At 50.0% G+C, this 20,190-nt stretch overlaps 1 protein-coding gene across 1 annotated transcript in view; it reads left to right on the forward strand.

Moving 5' to 3' along the window:
• Positions 1 to 3,618: 3,618 nt before the first annotated feature.
• The window catches only part of ZMAT4 (zinc finger matrin-type 4), a 43,419-nt gene continuing 26,847 nt past the window's right edge, over positions 3,619 to 20,190 (forward strand). The window contains exons 1-2 of the mRNA XM_072357033.1: positions 3,619 to 4,363; positions 14,646 to 14,747. Of these exons, the coding sequence (XP_072213134.1) occupies positions 14,646 to 14,747 (102 nt within the window). The 5' untranslated portion in view covers positions 3,619 to 4,363. The remainder of the gene's footprint in view (positions 4,364 to 14,645; positions 14,748 to 20,190) is intronic.

The raw sequence follows: 20,190 nt of genomic DNA on the forward strand, positions 1-20,190 counted from the left end.
GGTGGCGTGGAACAGAATCTGCATTTTGTTTTTCAAAGTGAAAGCGTCTTTGAAATATGGTTTTGCATCCAATGCAGAACGTAATGAAAAGGCTTTAAAGAGCTGCTGATGCCTTGTGGAATAGTGAAAAAACAGTTTGTTGTGAAACAATTCTGCTGGGCTGTCTTATCTGCCGTTCCCTTTGCTCGTTTTTGATAGCAAGGGGCACTATAAATATACATCCTTATACATAAAAATGAGAAACCTTGGCAACCAAACAGAGGTTGGTTGTTTCCTCATGTTGGGTTGCTTTGGCTGGAGGAGATGTAACTCATCAGCTGGAAAGCCATTCCTACGGCCCTGATCCCACAGTGTTCCTTTACCCCTAACAGAGCAGCCCGAGGTGCTGGCTGTGGAGCTGATAGAATTGTTATCCTGTGAGACCTTAAATGAAACCTGACAAACACCAGGATCTCTGCTGCAAGGATTGCCTTGTATTGTTTCCAGATGGCTGGACAAAATAACTTGCCCCATCCCTTCCCTTCTGATAGCTCTTGCAGAGAGATGCAGTGACTGCCACGAGCTGCTGAAATGTGAGCAGCTGTGCAGCAGCACAGGGGTCAGCTGTGGCAGTGCAAGACGTGGAAAATGCTCCTTTCCAGGAGGTCAAAGTGAGCAGCTGCCTCGTAAACAAGGACGGCCAATTTAAACCCAAGGGTTAATTGGGAAGCTGATATGGAACAGCTCTCCTGCATATGCAGAGAGAGCCATGTGAGACGGAAAGAATCACAGATAATGTTTGTGCAAGCACGGCTCTGAGGAGTCTCTCAAAGCCGTTAAGGTTCCCTTTTGTAAACTTAGAGCAGGCATAGATTCCCGATGTCCTCTTTAATACCAAAGCACGTCCTTCTTCATTTGCTGCACTTCTGACTTGAGATTCCTTAGAACTGTGAGGTGATGCACAGGTATGTTCTGCAGGCAGCAGTGCAGCCAGGCACTCAAAGTGGGCTCGGAATGCTAAGCCCACTGTTACCAACTGATGTGGTATAATTAGAAGAGTCATTAATTCTTGCACAGTAGTGCTGCAAACTATTTATAACTGGGCAGACATGCAGCGCCCTGCAATACAAGGCCAGGGTGGGTAGGAAATGGCTCATGGTGCCAAACATAGTGCAGAGTCCATATCAAATATGGTGCCCTGGAGCTGCAGGAAGTCCCAGTGCTGCCTTCAGCTCAGCAAAACAGTGCTTGTGCTCTGTGCTGTGAACACAGTTTGCCCAGATGATAAAAGGTGACCTCAGAAATTACATTTCCAAATACCATCTCCTGTCTGAGCAGGATGGCACTTATCCCAGTGTTTCAGGCTGGGGCTGCCTGGAGTTCTTTGTTTAAGCTCCCTGGGTGCTGCAGTTCTTATGCATGGAGCTGAGGATGCTCTGCCAGAGTCAGGGCTCAGCCTTTTTTTATCCCCCTGGATTAAAAACTGTGGTTGAGGATGAGCTAACAAAACCAGAGTAAGCTATCCAGGGACATCCCATCAGCATGTCTAACAGTGTTGGAGAGAGGGTCAGCTGCTGTGAGTTACGATTGCTTGGTTGCCATAATGCTGATGTGCAGTCCCAGCATGAAGGAGAAGCAGAACAGTGATTTGGTTGACTGCTGCCAGGTGCCCTGAGCTGGGATTTCAGGTCAAGCTGAGCTCTGCACCTCTGGTCTCTGCGTGCACGAGATCTGCTCAGAGGGTTCCACAGAGCAAGGATCTTGTCCTTGAGGAGGGGAGCATCTGCACAGAAATGCAAGGGGTCTGAGAATTTCATATCCTCGTGGTTGTAATGTGTGCAGGAGGAAGGGTGTGCTCCTCTGGGCAGGATGATTTGAAGGGAAATCACATTATTCGCCTGCAAGGTTGTTGGCTTCTCTCTGGGAGCAAAGGGAGCTTTGTACCTCCACCACCTGGCAGTGACAGATGTGCTTTGCAGCCAGGATCCCTGCACGTGTCCTGCTGTGCTGGATGATGCTGGGTCCCAGTGCCAATGGAGCAGTGGGTACATGCCCGAGCCATCACCATTCAGTGGCACTGGTGGGGTGCTGCTGTGAAGGGTGCAGCAAGGAGAAATGGGAATAAGGAGATGATGCCCACTGAAGGGATGGGCTGGATCTGGCCAGATGGGCTGCTCCGAGGGGCAAAGTGCCCTTGTGCTTGCTCATGCAGTGCTGTGCTCTTCATTTGCTGCAGGCACCACAGTCTGCTCAGAGACATTGAGGGGAAGAGAGCCCGGCCTGAGCTCTGCTTTGTTCCGTGCCTGCAATAGCCTCTCCCTCTTTGGAGAATGAGATATTAAAGAGGTTTTGGGAATGATCAAACCCTTCAGCTTCACTACTGTGATTAATCAATCACAGCTGTTGTTTTCCTGCTCTGTATTTTGAGGCATTTCGGATTGCTCTGTAATTAGCCCAGTTCAGGGCCAGTAAACACATTCCTCGGCCTTGGCAGTGCACTGGGATGGAGAAAAACTGAATTTTCCAGTGTTGTGCTTTGGTCTGAGCCAGGGCTGTCCGAACCTATCAGGGAGAGCTATGGGGAGCTCAGCCTCTTTGCTTGGTACCAAGAAGGGCAGTGCAGCACCACTCACATTCACTGCTATCATCTGCAAGGCGAATTCTTCTTGGAGGAAGCTTTGTTGGAGGAATGGATTAGGGGGGCTGGCAGAAAGGAAGAGATTTAAGGAATCTCCATTCCCTGAATGGCAGCTGCGTCACTGCAACCAGTGTCTGACCTGCACCTCTCAGCAGGTGGCAACTTGGAGGAGTTTGTGTGAGTTTTGGATGCTTAGATACATGGCTTAATAACCAAGGATGCTTACTTTTTAAGGCTTAAAAATGCTAAGGAGCATTTGCAGCTAAAAAGCCAGACAGGATCAGGAAGCATCATAGTCCTCTGGGTGATTTAAAGACCATCTCACACTGAAGTGAATGTTCCAGACACCCAGCACAGCAGTGTGGCTCAGCCTGATTCTTGCACAACCCAAATCCATTGGTTTGGAACACCTCTGCCCCACCTTTGTGAGTAGTTCCATCCTACTGTGCCAAGAGAATGTGCTTTTAGCTCCTTGAGGCATTCCATGCAGAAATAAGGATCGTAGTGCTCTCTGAGTGTCACTATAACGTTGTTGTTGTGTCTGAGGAGATCTGGTTTTAAATATAAATCAAAATAGTAACAGATCTCTGATATTCTGTGTGTGTGTGTTTCTTAAGTCTCCAAATTAATTGGCCTACGAAACACAAAAGGAATTATCACAGCATCAAAGAGAATATTTATGAGCTGCTGAGAAGGCAGAGGGATAAGCAGCTGTTTGAGGACTATCCTCAGCTCTCTGATCCTCTCCCAAACCAAACAGGTGGGGCTCAGTCAGACAAAGCTGCAGGAAGGGGCTGTGTGAGCATCCAGCACTGCTGCTCACCCACCAGGCATCACCCGCGGGTCCCAGCAGGGCCAAGGGCAGCTCCTGGCCCCTATTGCAGCTGCTTTAGCTGGGACTCACGTGCAGGCACAGGCGGTGCTGCCAAGTCTGCTGAACGGGGACAGAAACACTGGGTGGAACCCAGCCAGTCCTCAGCATCTTTTTTTTGCTAGGAGCAGAAAGGAGGGCGGAGAGACGGCGGCGTCTCGGAGGCTTTGTGTTGGCAGAAGAAAGATGCAGGAGATTGTGCCTGTGTTCACCGTGGTGCCTGGGTTGTTCAGCCCGAGCTGTGAGCTGGGCATGCCTGGAAGATGCTCCTTACAAAAGAATGAATGCCCACTTTGCTTACCAGATTACCTGTTTCAAAGAGCCCTGTTTAGTGTAAGCCTGGCTGTGCATTACAGACTTCCAGACCTGTGTGCATGATGCTGCATTAGGTACTGTCCTCTCATTGCATGTGGTTTGAAGGGCTCTGCATCCCTTTGTTTCTCCTTCCCCCATTTGTTGCCACACTCTCGTCTGCTGCTGGCCTCGAGCGTATGTTCTTTGGCTTCAGCATCGTGTCAGCCCTGCCTGAAGGAACCTGTGACAGCTCTTGGTCCGGGGATGAACCCATCCCCTTGATAACTGCTCTCCTCTGGTTACTGCTCCGGGAAGCTCCCGATGGTCTCAGGAGCTCGAGCTGGAGGGAGGCTGTCGGGGCCAGCGCAGCCTTGCAGAGCACCACGGAGCCAATCGCTGCTGCTAGGGGTGGAGCTGGAGCTCCAGCAGATGAAACCGAGTGCCTTTCCAGCACAGTTGGTCTGGGCGACTGAGAGATCTGTTCGTGGGGAGAGGAGAGCTGGGACTGCGGCTCCAACGCGCTCCTATCCCGGCAGCACCGCAGGAGCAGCCGTTCCCCTCTGCACATCGGCGACACGAAGGTACCGCCCCTCCTCTCGGCTCTTGTGCTGCTTGTTGCTTGATTGCTGCTTAGAGTTGGAGGAAAGTTTATGGGGGAATCAGCGCTGTGCAGTGACAGCACCCGTCTGAACGCGGTGGGAGGGATGCACGGTGATGCTGGGATGCGGTACCGGGTGTACGGGGTAGCTGGGGTAGTTTTGGTGCTGCTTCTGAGCCATAGCCTGCATGCGAGGCCCACCAGCACTGCTGTGCTTCCCTCATGCTGTGCCAGAGGTCAGAAGTGGCCAGCGTGCATTGTGTGTGACCCAGAGCCTGCTGGGTGCCAGGTTGCTCTCCAGTGATGCTATGGAGCAAAACATCCACCTGTTTGCATGTGCCTGGAGTTGAGTTGGTGCCTTGGTGGGGACTTTGTCCTGCATTGGTTGATCTGCAGAAATGAGGGCTGCTTTTACTGAGTGGGCTTTGCACAGGCTTTTCCCCAGCGTAGCTCGCAAAGCAAGCTCCTTGGACTGCAGACTTGATGTCTGCAGATGCAGGAAACCAGCATTTGTCTCTGCTGCTCTTAAAGTTTGGAGAACTTCCCAGGCCAGCACTGCTTTGAGTGCAAAAGCAGGTTTTGGGGAGGTAGCTGAGCAGTGGGACGGCCGCCCCTGGCCTGCCCTGAGCCGAGCACTGCTGAAGAACCCACAGGGAAAGCAGCAGCAAAATTGCAGCAGTGGCTGATGGGGGGGCTCGGTGTGCTCCTGGGTTCAGCTGACCCCACGTGTTGCACTGGAGCTGTCTGCAGGTCTAAGCTTCAGGACAGCTGTCCTCATGCACCATGAGCACTGCCATTTGAGCTGCCTGAGAGCTCTCTTGTAATGACTCTTGGGACATCTGAATTGTTGGTGATCCCTATCCACGGACTGGTAGCACCTGACCAGGAATGTGCCCTAGTGCTGCCCTTCAGGCAGCCACATGCTCCTTTTCCATCCCCTGGTAGTACTGGAGTGACCTTAGTGTGCATTGACTGGGTGCAGAACAAGATTTGCAAAGCCTGGAGCAGGCAGTTCAAAACCCACAGTTTGCATTTTCTGCAGATCGTGCTGTTGGCTCTCACACGAGCACGTGCTGTCTGACTGCAAAACACAAACGGGAGGCTCTGAGCCATGGGGTGCAGGGCAGGAGGGGTTCAGTGCAGGGGAAAGGAGCGCTGAGTGGGGGGTCTCCTTCTGCTATCCCTGGTACTGCAATAGATGGTTCCATAAGAGGTATTTTGATAAAGGTTGCTAGACGGTGACTCATCTCCCATAGGAAGGGACAGGAGGGAGGAGAAGTGCAGGAGCATTTTAGGGTGAGATTGGAAAATGGGTCTCCCCACAACATTTGATCAGAAGCAGTGAGAGTGGAAGCTCTCTGCCCCCCAGAAGGAGAATACCCATCAGTCAGAAACCTCTTGATCTTGGTGCCCCTGCACCTGCTCCACTGCCTTCTGCATCCCTCTCCCTGGGGTGGATGTTGCCCAAAACACGACTTGATTTCTTCTGATCAGTCTTAGTCACTTCTGAGTCACTCCGAGTAATTAATCCTTATTCCCTCATAACAGTTAGTGCTTCTATCTGTACCTGCCCAACCTGGGTGTGCATGTTTTCAGAAGTCACTTCTCTTTGCTCTGTGTTGCTCTGTTGTAACTTTCCTCCCCATCCTCCCTCTGGTTCTCCTGCCCTCCTCTGCTCTTCCTGCTGTGCTGGAGCCATGAAGAGCCCAGAAGAGCTGGAGTGCTGCACCTCTGCTTTCTCAGGTGTGCTGCAGTGCACATCCACCCAGCAGGTTTTCTTAGCGTTGCTGCCTGACCGCTAACCATTCTTGGAAGGGTTTGCTCTGCGTAGATGTTTTGTTGCTACCTGCCTGTTGATACCCATTTGCAGTGGGTTTATTGCAGCTGCTGACCCCCGCTGATGTGACACTTCCCTCTGGTATGTGCACAGTTGGAAGCATTGGTGCCCAGACCATTCTTGTTGTGGGTTTACCTTCCAGCTGCTTTGGGACTGAGGTGCACAGAGAGGCCAGCACTGCCAGGTCTTGTCTGAGTGCTGTGCCATATCTGGGTTAAGCTCCTAAGGAGCACAGTGGGATGTGAAACCCAGAACCACATCGAGAGATCAGAAGTGGGCCAATTTCTAGGCCAAAACCTGGTCCCAGATGCTCCCAAGGGTGGATTTGGGTACAGAAATGGATACATTTCAGGGGGCCAATCTCCCTCCATTGCTCAGTGCTGAGTGCAGAGGCAGTTGATTTCCTGATGGCACCGCATGGAAGTTCAGTTCTTCCTTTACAACTTGTGCAAAATGCCCTTTTCTGGCAGGTGCAGGAGCTGCATGGTGTGGAAGGACCCATCCTGGGAACAGCAGCAGCTTCAGGAAACAGGGGGAAGGTTTCCCCCCACGCCACGCTGCCACCTCTGCAGTGAGATTTACTGTATTTGCATCTACAGGGGAAGGTTTAGCAGAGCCAGGTGTTGCTGCGTTGGTTTAGCAGCTTTGACCTTCAGGCAGCCTGTGGATGAGCCTGGAGAGATGCAGGCTTGGGGGATGTTGCATCTTTGCCTCTTTCTTTCAGTTCCATTGTATTTTCTTGGGCACTGTGTTGGCACCAAGCTCAGTGTCCCCTGTCCCCTGATGAAGGACGTGCAGATCGCTCTCCCCAGACTTTGCCAGTGTGGTCGTATGGCACTGAGGATGCTGGAAGTCCCCCATGCCAGGATGGAGCAGAGACCGATGCCCAAAGGCCATCCTGCTCCTTTTGCAGCGCACTGGAGCAATTTGAGTGTGCTTATCCTTAGGCAGTTTAGAAGAGGAATTAATAACTATCTGTATGGACTGTGGCCTTTGTAGAAGTTGTGCACAGGGGAAATACGTTTTATCTATGGTCACTCCTGCTTTGCTTTCTACTCATGCTTCCCACCTGGTCCTTGCAGGAGAACGTTTGGGTCTGTGTGATCCTGGTCAACTGCAACAGCTGCATGGAGGGATTTCTGTTCCCACTGCCGTTGCTCCGCATTCAGCTGACAGCTGCAGCTCAGAGGTGTGAACACTTCTACCTGCACCACCATCTGCTCCTGCAGAGCAGGAGGATGGCATTTTTCCTGGCTTGGGGGGAGCTGGGACACTCGTGTTTTATTAATTAGAAAGAAAGAAAGTTGCAGAGAGATCAGATATTGAGAAAGACCCCGAGTTCCAAAATGCTCCCAGAGGACAGATCCCTAATTGCTCTCTAATCGCATTAGGATTTAATTTGTTGTTGTCGTTACTGTAATGTTCCCATTTTTCTTGACAGTTTGTTTTGTGCCATTAACTGGGAATGGCTGGAGATGAATATTCTCAATATTACAGCTTGCCTGTTTGTGCAGTGCCTGATGGCTTTGTGCCTCGATGTGCCCATGGGAGACGTGCCTGGCTGTCGGGCTCTCCACCACGTATGTGTGTTAAGGCACATACCTGCCCATGGTCCTGGGTGCAATGGAGCTGCATGTGTGCCTTGTGGAAGGTGATACCAATGCTGGAGACACAGAGAGCTGCCGTGTGAACTTGAAACTGCTCCTCAATTTGATCCAGCCGCTTAAAACCAGTGGGAGGACTTGTGGCAAAGTGAGACATGGGCATTTAAGGCTGTCATAAAGGGTAGAGCTACAGACACACCGCTCAGCAGCTGGCTGCTAATATTCAGAGCACACTGGTTTCAAAATTACATAAAGCAAATGGGAAAAGCTCTGAGGCTGAATCTGCAGCACCCAGAGCAGCTTGTCAGAAACTCCAGAATGGGATGGAATCAAACACCCACGGCTTCCAAAGCCGTAAATTAATCAGCTAAACCCCCTGTTGTACAGGATGTTGGGTGAACTCCTCTATTATTAGAAATATAATAAGCACATGTGAAGTGATGGTGTTAGCAGGGGCGGCACAGCTCTGCCTGCCCTCCACGCGCTGCTGCACTGCATGCTGTGCAGCATGGCCGAGAACCCTGCATTGCTCCATGCCTGGATGCATCCATGCTCTTTTTGCAAGCAGCAGGGATCAGAGCAATCGGGGGTAGCTCCTTCCCATCATGCAAAAAATGTCTAGGTGTTGTTGTGCATGTGCACAGCCCCTGTGCTGGCGGCCGAGCTGCTCCTCGGGGGGACCAACCCTCCTTTGGGGGTTGGAACTACATGATCCTTGAGGTCCCTTCCAACCCGGGTCATTCTGTGTGATTCTGTGTGTGTGCTCCTGCTCTGGGTTTGCATCGTGGTGTGCTGGTGTACAGGGCCTGCTGCTTTCCCTCTGGGACTAGCAGGCATCTTTGGTGCTGGAGTGGTGCGTGGTGCTGCTTTGCAGGGCACCACTTTGCTGCACAGTGAGGAAGAACTCTGCAAAGCAGGGTGCAGCTCAGTGCCATCAGCTCAGTGCCATCAGCTCAGTGCCATCAGCTCAGTGCCATCTGCAGGTATTGTCGCTGTTCCACATTTACAAAACTCCTCAGCATTTCCATAATCTCTCTCTGTAATGCAGTCTGGTTGGCATTTGGGGCTTTTTTGTTCTGAAGCCGAGTGAGTTCTGTTGCTGCTTCGCTGTGAGAATTGACAAACCTCACTTTGAAAACTGAAATTGCATAAAATATATCACCTTGTTTTAATACCTTTCCACTGCTTCTCAGTGCCACTGATAAATCACATAGGAATGGGAGTCCTCAGGCAGTGCAGAGAGGTGAGGCCCTCCCTGCCTGGCTCTACAGCCCTTCTGCAACTGCAGCTCATTTCTCCCTGCCAAAAATAGGACAGTTTGCATTTCTGGAGACCCTTTCACACGAGGAATACTACAATGGGCATTGATTAACCATTTCTCATTGCTCATCTGGTGATGAGGGAGAAAATAGAGGTCTGTTGTGTGTGAGATGATCCTTCTTCTTTAAAGAACACAAATGCAAACACAGGAATTTCTTTTCAAAAATCAATGGTAGAGGAAGAAAAAGAAAAGGCTCGAGGAGGAACTCGAATGTTTTATGTTTTACTTAAGGTAAATCTCCTTGCTGTTGCATGCAAAGTTAATTGACAGATTACATGATAATAGGAAGATGTTTAATGAAATCTGCTGATACCCTTTAGAGGCCGTGGAATTTGGAAGTGCAATTAAATTAGGCCAGAGGTTTAGCTGCTCCATGCTAACGAGGGAACTGAGATGCACAGCATTTGCATTCCTGGTGTCTGCTTTCTCAATTACTTCATTGATTACGAAAAGCTCTGCTACAGCAGTGGACCGGAGCCGGAGGGAGCGAGGTCCATGGGTCAGTGCAGTGGGGAGGGGGGTCTGGGCAGTGCCAGTGGGCCACCTCGAGCAGCTGAGTTCAAACAGTTGGTGACATTAAACTGATGTGGAGTTTGTGCTGTTGAGGCTGAAGCTGTTTTCTGTAGAGGTGCTTTAGCTCAGTCAGCGAGGCCAGCGTGCAGACTTTTATCAAGGAATACAGTATTAAAATAATCCCCATCAGTGATGGACAGATTTGTTCTCCAAAGGATTCTTCTAAGCTCATTGGCACCTTACAGGGCTTTGCCTCCTGGGTTTCCGAGCTGAAGCTGATGGGGAATGACAAGCACTGATTATGCAAAGCACCAGAGGCTGCCGAGCTGCAGGCACGGGATTCAGCTTGACTCGTTTCCTGCCGCTTTGTACATCATTAGGGAAAAGTAGGTCCTGCTTACCCAGAGACTGAGGTGGTGCTGTGCTGGTAGGGACTGCACGTGGGGGCTGAGCAGCACGGCACTCTGCAGCACAGCCCTGGCACCCAGCACTGGGCAGCTCATGACCCGTGTGCCTGCACCCTGGCACTGCTGACTGTGCTCTGCTCTGGGAGGCACGGGGACTATTGATGCACGTTTTCCATGAGAAACTACTGTTTCCATAGCAACCACGAGCATCACATGGTAACCCTGGCTTTGCAGTGTGCCAGCCTGCTGGGCACCCAGTGCCAGCCCTGCGATGCCCGCCGTGCAGCACACAGCCCCTGGGCAGCAGTTTCCTGCCCCCCTCTGCTCCTGCATCCCGGTATGAGTGAGTCCTTCTGCTGCCTTTAGGCTGTATCATCCCTTTTATCCCCAGAGCTTGCACAAGGGTTGCTTTGGCCCCTTCTTTTGGGCACATCCCTGCTGACAAGGCCTAAGCTGCACAACTGGGATGCTCTGGGGCAGGTGCCAAAGCCTCGTCCTTGAGGTGTGCTGGGCACAGAGCAGCTGCTGTGAGGCACGAAATACGATTGCTCTTAGTGCTGTTCCCACAAACTTTATTAAATCAGTCACAATAGATCTATCTGCTTTTGAAATGTATTTTCATTCAAGTCAGCATATTCACAATTAAATTCTGCCGCACCGGGCGGTGTGAATAATCAAAACAATCTGTAGGTATAACCAGCTGCACACATTGTAGGGATGGTGCTGCTCTCCCAGTTGCAGTGTACCTCCCTTGAAACCCTGCAGCACCCACCTCTGCCACCCCTGCAGCAATCCGTGGCACTGGGTTGTGCTCTCTGCTGCATGCACGCACTTTCCTTTGCTGTCTGAGTCTCTATTGAGGTGGGTCCTGGCACAGAGCTGATGGGGAAGTTGTGCAGTGCTGGTCTGAGGTTGAGTCTGTGTTCCATCTCCTCCGTGTCACCCCCCTGAGCCTTTCCTCTGTGTTTTGACACATGCAGCAGACACGTGCTGCGTTTCTCCTGCTCTCCAGCTCATGCCACACACAATCTTGTTCTGATTTTCAAAGCTCCAATAAGGCGTGTCAAAATGCATCAAAGACTGAAGGCAGGAGTGAGGCAAATTGACGCTGGAGAGGATTTCAAGAGAGAGGAGAGAAGGAGGGAGGTGGTGGATGAACCCTGAACCAGGGAAGAATTGCAGGGAAAGTGAAGCATTGGAAGGGGTGCAGGCAGATGTGCAGCACAGCTGGAGGAGCAGAGAGCAGTTTGGTTTGGAGCAGAGCAAGCTGAACCCCAAAGCATGCAGCCTGAGAACTGAACTCATGGAACGGGCTCAGCCATCCATCACAGTGCTGAAATACAGCACTTCAAAAGGCAGTGTTTTGCATTTCTTCAGATGCTTTCTTGTAAGTGCGGTGACACAGTTGCTGAAAGCACATTAATTATTAGCACAGACTTTTTTTTTTTGTCCTTGTTGCAAGACAAATTAAACAACTGAAGATAACAGGAAGTGTTACATGAGATGTTAATCCGTGAGAGAGTGACAGTCACAAATAATTCATACAATGAAAATCGGGGCATTTAATTTTTGGCTTGTTTGCTTTTGGCATTCATGCACATGCTCAGTCGTCACTTCTTTGGTGCTCCAGTGCAGAGCTTTTGGAAGCTGGTAATTCTGGGGAAGGTGATGAAAGCCCTTGAGAGTAAATGGTATAAGGGACCACGTCTCTTTCCTTTTGACTGCAAGAAACAGAGTTGCTGAATTCAGTGCTGTGTAATACAGCCTTTCCTGCGCTTGGCTGTACAACATGAAAAACGAGCCTCTGCAGAAATTCACACTGAGAAGTGATGGAGCACCACTGCCACGGCTCACATCCCAGCATGGCATAGCACACGTCCACGTCTGCTGGGTTTCAGCTGCAGCACACCTCCTTATAGAAGCAATATGGGGCATGTCATAGAATCACGGAGCCGTTACGTTTGGAAGAGAGCACTGAGATGTCTTTGGTGTCAAGATGTTGATTTCTCTCCTCTAAAACGGAATGCAACGTAGCATCTTCCTGATGGTTGCCAAAAACTGGAGTCAGCCCCATCAAATTGATTTTCATTAAGCCGTTGTAGTCACTGAAACTGCTGAGAAGAATCGTGGCCATATGGCAGAAGGTATTTAAAACAAGGACTCTCATGACAGCGTGCCACTCCTGGAGGTGCTGAGCCAATATGTGCAGAGGTTACGGAACAGGAGGGGAACAGCAAAACCTGAGTGCCAGCATGAGGAAATAGTGAGTCATAAACCCCGCTGTGGGGAGAGCAGGAGGGGTGATGGTTGTGGTGGAAGCACCACCACATGCATCTGCACCTGAGGAGGAGCAGACAGGGAGCTTTGGATGCTCACACCATGCAGTGCAGCCTGGTGCTTCACTGAGTCTGGCTGGCAAGGTGTGAATTACACATTAATTCCTCAGCTCCCAGCAAGAAAACCTCTGGGAATGTACAGGGAACAGATCTCTCCTTGCTCAGCGTCTGCACTTCTCCAGCATGAGGCTGGGGCTGCTGGTGGGGAACAACCTGGATTCCTTCTGGCAAAGGTTACAGGTGAGGATAGTCCTGACCTGGCAGTTCTGTGAGCTGTCAGGTGCTGGTAGTCAGGGAGAGTTAAAAAGGAATTAAGTGATTAGAAATGTATAAATATTAATTGCTTGTGGACTCCCTTTATGACACTCTCAGGTGGAGGAAGTTAATAAATCACTGCTGGCATTGACCCACAAAACAATACAGAGCGTGTCTGAGACACAGTGAGGGGAGGGGGGGGAAAGGCCTTTCTGGAGCACGTGAAAATGCTGTTTTTAGGTCAGGGAGTGACACAACAGAACTGTTCTCTTTTCCCCCAGGCTTTGTGTCTGGGATCTGCCTTTGCTTCAGATGGAGCCCTTGCAGCCATGCACAGATGGCACCGGTGGGGCTGCCTGCAGTTTGGACCCCTCTGCAGGGGGCAGGTGGGACCCAGCTGATGCTGGCACAGTCCTGCAGTTGCTGTGCAGGGTCCCCAGTGTCCTGCAGCAGTGGTAGTGTGGTTTCTGTGATGTAGAGATGTGTGTGTGTGTGTGCCTTTGTTTCGCTGCGTGTTTCCTTGGCGCCTTTCTGATATACAAACTTATTCACAGGCTGTGGTATTTAGTGGTAGCTCTGCAAGGGTGCTGTGTTCAAGTGGGTGCTGGTAGGGGAATGTTGCTGTCTGCTGAGCAGAGGGCCAGCCACAGATTTGGGCTTTTTTAACACTGATTTAATTGTCACACACAGTCTGCCATGGGCTCCTGATGCATTACTTTAGAGTCTGTTGTTCCAGCGAGACTTTATTAGGGAACTTGAGTAGTTGCACATGAATCACTCCACAAAGCTGCGGAGCTTTCACGTTGTCAGCATAATCACTGCACTCACCTGTTGGGATGCATTTCATCCTTCTGTTGTAACAATGGTGCATGAAACCGAGCAGACAATATTGAAACTAACAAATCCTATCTCTGAATCTGAAGTTACTGCTTAGAGAAAAGGCATTAAATCTTGTTCCTGGATAAGCCCATTTAGCCCCTGCTGCAATGAAGGGGAGGGGTTGGGTACAGCTCCATTCACATGCATGTAATTTAGAGGCAGAATAGACCTGGGATCTGTTATCTGAGCAGGAAGGGCTGAGCTAATGCTGAGCAGTTTTGACTTACTCTGATTTTTGCAGTGAGAGTTTATACTGTGAGTGCTGCAGACTGAATGCAGATGAAGGCGATATGCCTCTGCTTGGCTGCTGGATTAAGATTTAATGAGATTCTTTGGTTTGCCTTGTGTCAATCTGTTGTATTTCAGAGGTTGTTTCTTCCACTTTATTTTGCCTTTGATGCAATTTTGCAGCACTACTTGTACTCCTAAAAGGTTCTTTTGGCGTCTTTGAAAGTTTCCCAGTGCAGCAGTACTCCAGACAGAGTAAATGAAGATTAAACCTAAGAAGAAAGAGGGGTAAAGCAGCAGTGATTTGCAGAGTCAGTGAGCGAGGGCACCAGCAGGGGAGCTCTGGGCTTTTGCACCTTTTGTCTGGCAGATCCAGAACACCAAAAGGAGCTTTTTGCTACAGCTGGCAGAGCCTCCCCTGCCTGCCTCAACTACGAGAGCTCATAACTCGGTTATTGTCATGTTGTTTTCCTTCCCAATCAGCAGAATAAGTGCCATAAAAGCTACATTATCAGTCTTCATTGTGCCTGGGTTTGTTATGATTAAGAATTAATTGACGCTTTATCTTGGCATTAGTCAAAAAGCATTGGCCTCTATTTCCCTCTTGAATTGCACTCGTGTTTGTTTTGGTTTGGTTTGAATTTCCTCTCTCTGAAGCTCCTTCTGGTGGTTTTTGTTCTGCCTGGGCTCAGTGTGGCTGTAGTGCAGGGTTTGGCACCTATGGGTGCCTGCATGGGCAGAGAGCTGAAGGTTCTGGGGCACTGCATGCTTCCCGTGCTGCCAAGGACTGCTGGCCTCCTCAGGGACCTCCATCAAACACAACTCCTCTGCCATGCTTTGGAACTAAATCTGTTTGTTATCTCTTCTCTTTGTTGCTGTGAACAGATGAAATCATCTGACATTGACCAGGAGCTGTTCACTGAAAGTTACTGCAGAGTGTGCAGCGCACAGCTAATATCTGAGTCCCAGCGCGTGGCCCACTACGAGGTAGGATGCTCTTTGTTCACCGCTGTTGGGTTGTGATGCTCCATCGGTGCCTCTCTCACCTGTGGCTTCAGCTGCTCTCCTGTTAAGCGGGTACACAAGGCTCCAAAGTTCCTCTCTGCAAAGTCAATAGGCTACAGTCTGACCTCTGCTAAAAGGCAGTTTGCAAAGAAACATAGCTAGCAAGGAGATTGCTACGGAGTTCTGCAAAACAAATGCAAGCCTTTATATTAAATGTGCTTCACTATACTTTGCTGAGCGGGATAGCTGATTGTGCAGAGAACAGATTAGTATTTGTGAATGCATTCAAGCACTTAAGAGGTAGGCAAGCAATAAACAATTAGAAGGGATATATCATTAGAGACATGTTAGAACAGCAATTAACGGCACTGCATATCTTCAAAACAAAATTAAATAAATTCCTATTAAACGAGGGAGGAAATTACTGAAAGGCACACTGCTGTGAGATCCGTCCAGAAAGGAAACTGCTGCCTGGCAATGCTGCTTCTTGGGGCTGTGGGTCTGAACCCCCCTGCAGTTATACATGTAGGGAGCCTGGGGGTGAAGGTCTGTGTATTTGCAGGGATGGAGAGGCTGGGCTGTGCCTTGGCCTGCTTCTGTATGTGCTGCACTGAGAGGGCCTGCAGCAATTCAGCAGAATCAGACTGTGATACGAGACCCTGGAGATGGAGTTTCCCCGGAGTTTTGCTGTGAGTGTTTAGCAATGAAGAAACACTTGTCTCCGTGAGGCCACAGGAGATGTGCAGGAAGCTTAATGGGTGCACAGTATCCAAGGATGCTCTGCTGCATTAGTAAACAACAACAATAATGCACGTTTATTTATAAGGCACTTTACGCGTCTGCTTTGGCAAACTCCTGGAGACGTTTCCTGTAAGTGCTCCCTTGGCTGCACTCTGCAGCACACAGCCTGGCAGCAGGGAGGGCTGCAGCTCAGGGACACCTTCAGCTCCGGGCCAACGGGTGAGTGGCTGCCAAGCTTTGCTCCACCGGAGGCAGAAGTGTTGCTGCAGGAACAGTGATGCGCGAGCAGTGGGGTGCTCAGCCAATCCCTTTTCATCCTGTGCCTGTAATTGTAACTATGAGCTGAATCATTAATTCCTAGCAGATGTTTGCAAACAGCGGAAAACAAGGTTTTTTCCCATATATTTCCAGGCTGAGGTGTAATGTTTGTGTGCCCTCTCCTGTGACCTCCCAGCAGGGCAGTGCCACCATCCTGCAGTGCCTGTTGGGCTGCGGAGCGTTTTCCTCCGTGGTTGGTTTGGTTTGGCCAGCAGTGCCTTTACCCACACTGAGCTCAAGGAGAAGGGCAGCTCAGCCCTTGGCTCTTCAGCACAGCCCAGATCTGCAGCCCTTGTGCCAGGCGTTGGGATCTTGGCTCCTTTGTGCCTACAGAATAAGACATTTCTCTGTAAGAAAATAGAGGAAAACAGTCTATGAAAGGGGGATGTTTTATCTTGCCAAACAGGAATAGGCAGTTCCAATCGCTGTCTCATCTCCTTCTCCAAGTCATCAACCAATAACACTTTTTTTCTCCTGCTGCACTACATTGCCAGGAATAAGAAATAATTTGATGTCAGTCACACAGTATTAAGCGGTATTATTTCCAAGGGCAAGTGTAGTGGAAAAAATGACAAAAGAATCAGTGTGTTTGCAGCATATTTTTGCTTCCAACCTGACATACAGCAAAATCCTTCCCTTATTTCATGTGCTTTGTGCAGCCCTGTCTCTGGCTTTCTCTGACACATCTGTTGGACCTTTGCTCACCTTTCTGTCTCTGTGGAGCTGTGGTGCCACGTGTGGGAGAAATCAGAGGACAGCAGTAATGTTGGGAGTGCTCTGTGCCATAGAATGTGCCAAGCAGAGAAGGAGAAAGAAATGTGGTTCATCTGCTGCAACTGCACCAAAATCCTTCACTCCAGAGAGGATTTCTGCTCTTCTGCATCCAATCACCCATAATTGAACGCTGCCTTCCAGCTCTGTCTTTGAGAGAGGGCTGTAGCAGTCCCTCTGGTGTGCTGCTCTGTACATTAGAAAGATAAGCTTCTTTAGTTAGCTCCGAGTCCTCATTGCTGCACAGAGGTGTTCCCAGCCATTAGAAAGATCTTACTTTCATTTTCAAGTTTCTCCTTGAAAATCTTGCAGGAAAATTACCAGATATGCAAAGTTGCTCTCAGGTTCCACCTTGAGCTGCGTGCTCATCACTACGCTGATCCTTAAGCTGCTGTAAAGCTTTCCCTTCATTGTAATCTTTATTGCTTCAGGTGTTCAGATGGTACTTTATTTTTCATTTAAAATGAAGAAATACAGCAGGCTGGTGGGAAGAGATGCCCAGGAGTATATCACCTGGATGTGCTGTTATTGGTTCACCTTGTGACATGCAGGAGCGCTGCTTCATTGCTTGCTGTGGAGGCAGGGGGAGGGCAGAGGCAAGGTGTATTAAAATTGAAATGCAGTGCAAACTCAGAGAACAAATACAGCACTGAAGCCTTTGGCTCATTGCTGGGAGCTGAGCACCCAGCCAGGTGGGCAGAGCAGGCAGTATTGACAGCCCCATCAATGCTGCTCGTCTGCGTGGTGCCCGACTTAATCTGCTTCCACGGGGCTGTCCTGCTCCAGGATACTTTGCATAGAATGATGGCTTGTCTGGAGGAATAATAAACATTGTTTACCATTGGCACCTCGGTGCTTTAAGGAGCAAGTTGTGTGTGCTCAGAAAGGCAATCCTGTGTCTGAAATATTAACACAGTGCACGTATTAACCTAAGAGCACGAATTCCTGTTAACAAAATACATGTTGCAGCAGTACACAGTGGGCAGGGATGTTCTGTGCCTGGTGGGAGCTCCCTACAGGGGATGCTGTGGGTGTTTCCAGGGTGGGGGGGTCAGCAAAGACATACTGGTGCCTGCTGTGAGCTGGTGAAGGAATGCCAGCGGTGCTAGCATCGCTGTTTGTCCCTTGGGTTTGTGTTAGGGAAAGCAGCCTTTAATTTCATAGGGGCTGGAGGAGGAGAGAACGCGTCCAAACGTTCCTATGTCCTTCCCCACAGCTGTGGAGAATTGGCTTTGCTGTGGTGGATGCACATGACCCAGTTTTTAGTGGCTGCTCCAACTTTACAAAGAGACTAAAGAAAGAATTTCTGTGCGGTTTGGGTGCAAAGATGCTGTAGGTGCTGTTCAGTTCTTGTATGTAAGCACAGAGCCCTTCTGCAGGCTGCCTCAGCACCTGCACTACTTTGTGCCACGTGCCAGCAGCCAGGGAAGCACAGCGAGGTATGTGTGGCCCAGCAGTGTGTGTGGGAGGTGTGCATTGGTGTCAGCAGTTATGGGGGGGCTGCTGTGATGCCCCTTCCCTTCTCTGCACTCAGTATGTGCTCAGCAGTGCGGTGTGAGCTGCTCCAGAAAACCTCTTTAGCTTCAGCTGGTACTTTATGAGGCTCCGTGTTACTGTGCTGTTGTCAACATTAATGGCTAAACATTATTTTTAATGCACTCCCAGTGTCCAAATCTATTGCTAAATAGCAGCAACACAGATAAAGCCTTCTCACCCAGCTCCCTTCCATGGCTCCTCTGTGCAAGTCCCATTTCTGGCTAAAAAGAGCCCAAATTCTGCTCAGAAATCAAACGCACTGCAGGGATGGTCTCATGGGGCAGAGGTCACAGAGCAGAACCAGGGACATCCCCAGCAGCTGGAGTGGCTCTGGGCTGAAAGCAGCAGCACATGGCTTTGTGCTGATGGTGCTCAGGGAGGCATTGCTGTGTACCAGGTATCGATTCCTGCTTTGCTTTAATATTTTAAACTCACAAGCCGTGTTTGGATTTGGGTTCCAGGTGTTTGAAAGCAGAGCCTTCAGTTGTCTCTGTGTTGTGACAAAGTCCGCCCACGTACTGCACGGGGGCAGAGCAGCGATTTGCACTGACATGCTTTAAAAGTGATTTGTTTCAAGCACGTGGAGATGCGATGAGAGCAGGAGCTGCTGCTGTTTGCTGGGTGAGCACCGTGGGGAGATGCTGTGGTTGTATTAACCCTTCTGGTGCTGCTTCCCACCCGGTGCCAGGACCATCGCTGGGGGCTGGCAATGGAATGAACCCACAGAGGGTCCCCGTGGCACCCTGCAGGGCTGCTCCTATGGGGCTCAGGAGCAGGGAGTGCTCTGGGTTTGACAGGCCATGAATGTGGAGGATACACGCTGAGCAGGTTTGAATAGTTCACCAGTTAATTGCCGCTGTGTGGGTATATTAATGTCCAAACTGGCAGCACATCCACCTGTTGATATAAAGAAACCTTTCCCGGTGGTGGTGGAAATTCAGATGCAGGCAATTGGGAATTGCAGACACGTCTCTGTGTGCCCACAAAGTCACAAGTCTGAACAGGCACATTTTAAAACATTAACTCCCGGAGGAAGAAGGGGAAGTGGATAGAAATGACCATCAATTATAAATGAGGCTTTGCGAAAATTACAAAGAGAGAAAAAGGACGTTGGCACCCAGCAGCGTCTGGAATAACAGACGGAGTTGGAGACCAACGGGGATCTGACAATAGTGTTTGCTTGTTGTGTGGGCAGGGGAGGCAAAAAAAGGAAGGAGCTTTCTGAAAATAACTTGTGTCCTCTGTTTTAAACAAGCAGAGGATGTTGTTATATCACAGAATGAGGGAGAAGTTGGTTCCATTCCGGTAGAAACTTGAAAGTTTGCTAAATAGATTTTGAAATCCAGACTGTTGTGATGCTGAGTCAGCTGGTCCAGTTGTTTGCAACCCAGTTGACCAGAAGGGGCTGTTCCCACACTCAGTGCTGGTTTTTGGCCAGTGGAGGGGTCCCTGGGGGCAGTGCAGCTCCAGGAGGGGCTCCATAGGGCCATTCCATGGGGACACAGTGGTTGGCATTCTGCATGAGGACTGGGGAGCTGACCTTCATCTCTTTGGAGGAGGTCGCAAGTAGGGCACATACAGATGATGCAGTTGATGTAATTGTGTGACTGCATGTTTCGAGATGATTTGATTAAGAAACAGACGGCGTACAAAAAAGAAGGTAACAGTGCACGCTAAAAGGATTAAAAACCAACCAACTGGGGAAGAATTTATTGCAGGTGAAGTGATGCCACAGCCATTAGTACTGCCCTCACAGTTTTTGCTGTCATTTCCTGCTCCTGTCCCTGTCTATGCCCAGGGTCTGCTGTGTGCAGTGGTGCAGAGCAGGCAGTGAATGAACTGTGGGACTGGAGAACGTGGGTCAGAAACAACCTCAGTTCAAGGAAGGCAGCGGAGCGGTCGGTTTGAACCTGGTGAGGTGGTTGGGACTAAGCTGGTGAAATATCTGCAGCTGTCAGGTCTTCTCATGTCAGCGGTGCTGGGTGGGAACAGACCCTGGGGCTGCTGCAGGCTGCTGCCCAGCAATCCCAGAGCCAACGTCTCTATCAGAGACCTGCTG

The sequence above is a fragment of the Excalfactoria chinensis genome, chromosome 25, assembly GCF_039878825.1.
Source record: "Excalfactoria chinensis isolate bCotChi1 chromosome 25, bCotChi1.hap2, whole genome shotgun sequence".
Classification (NCBI taxonomy): domain Eukaryota; kingdom Metazoa; phylum Chordata; class Aves; order Galliformes; family Phasianidae; genus Excalfactoria; species Excalfactoria chinensis.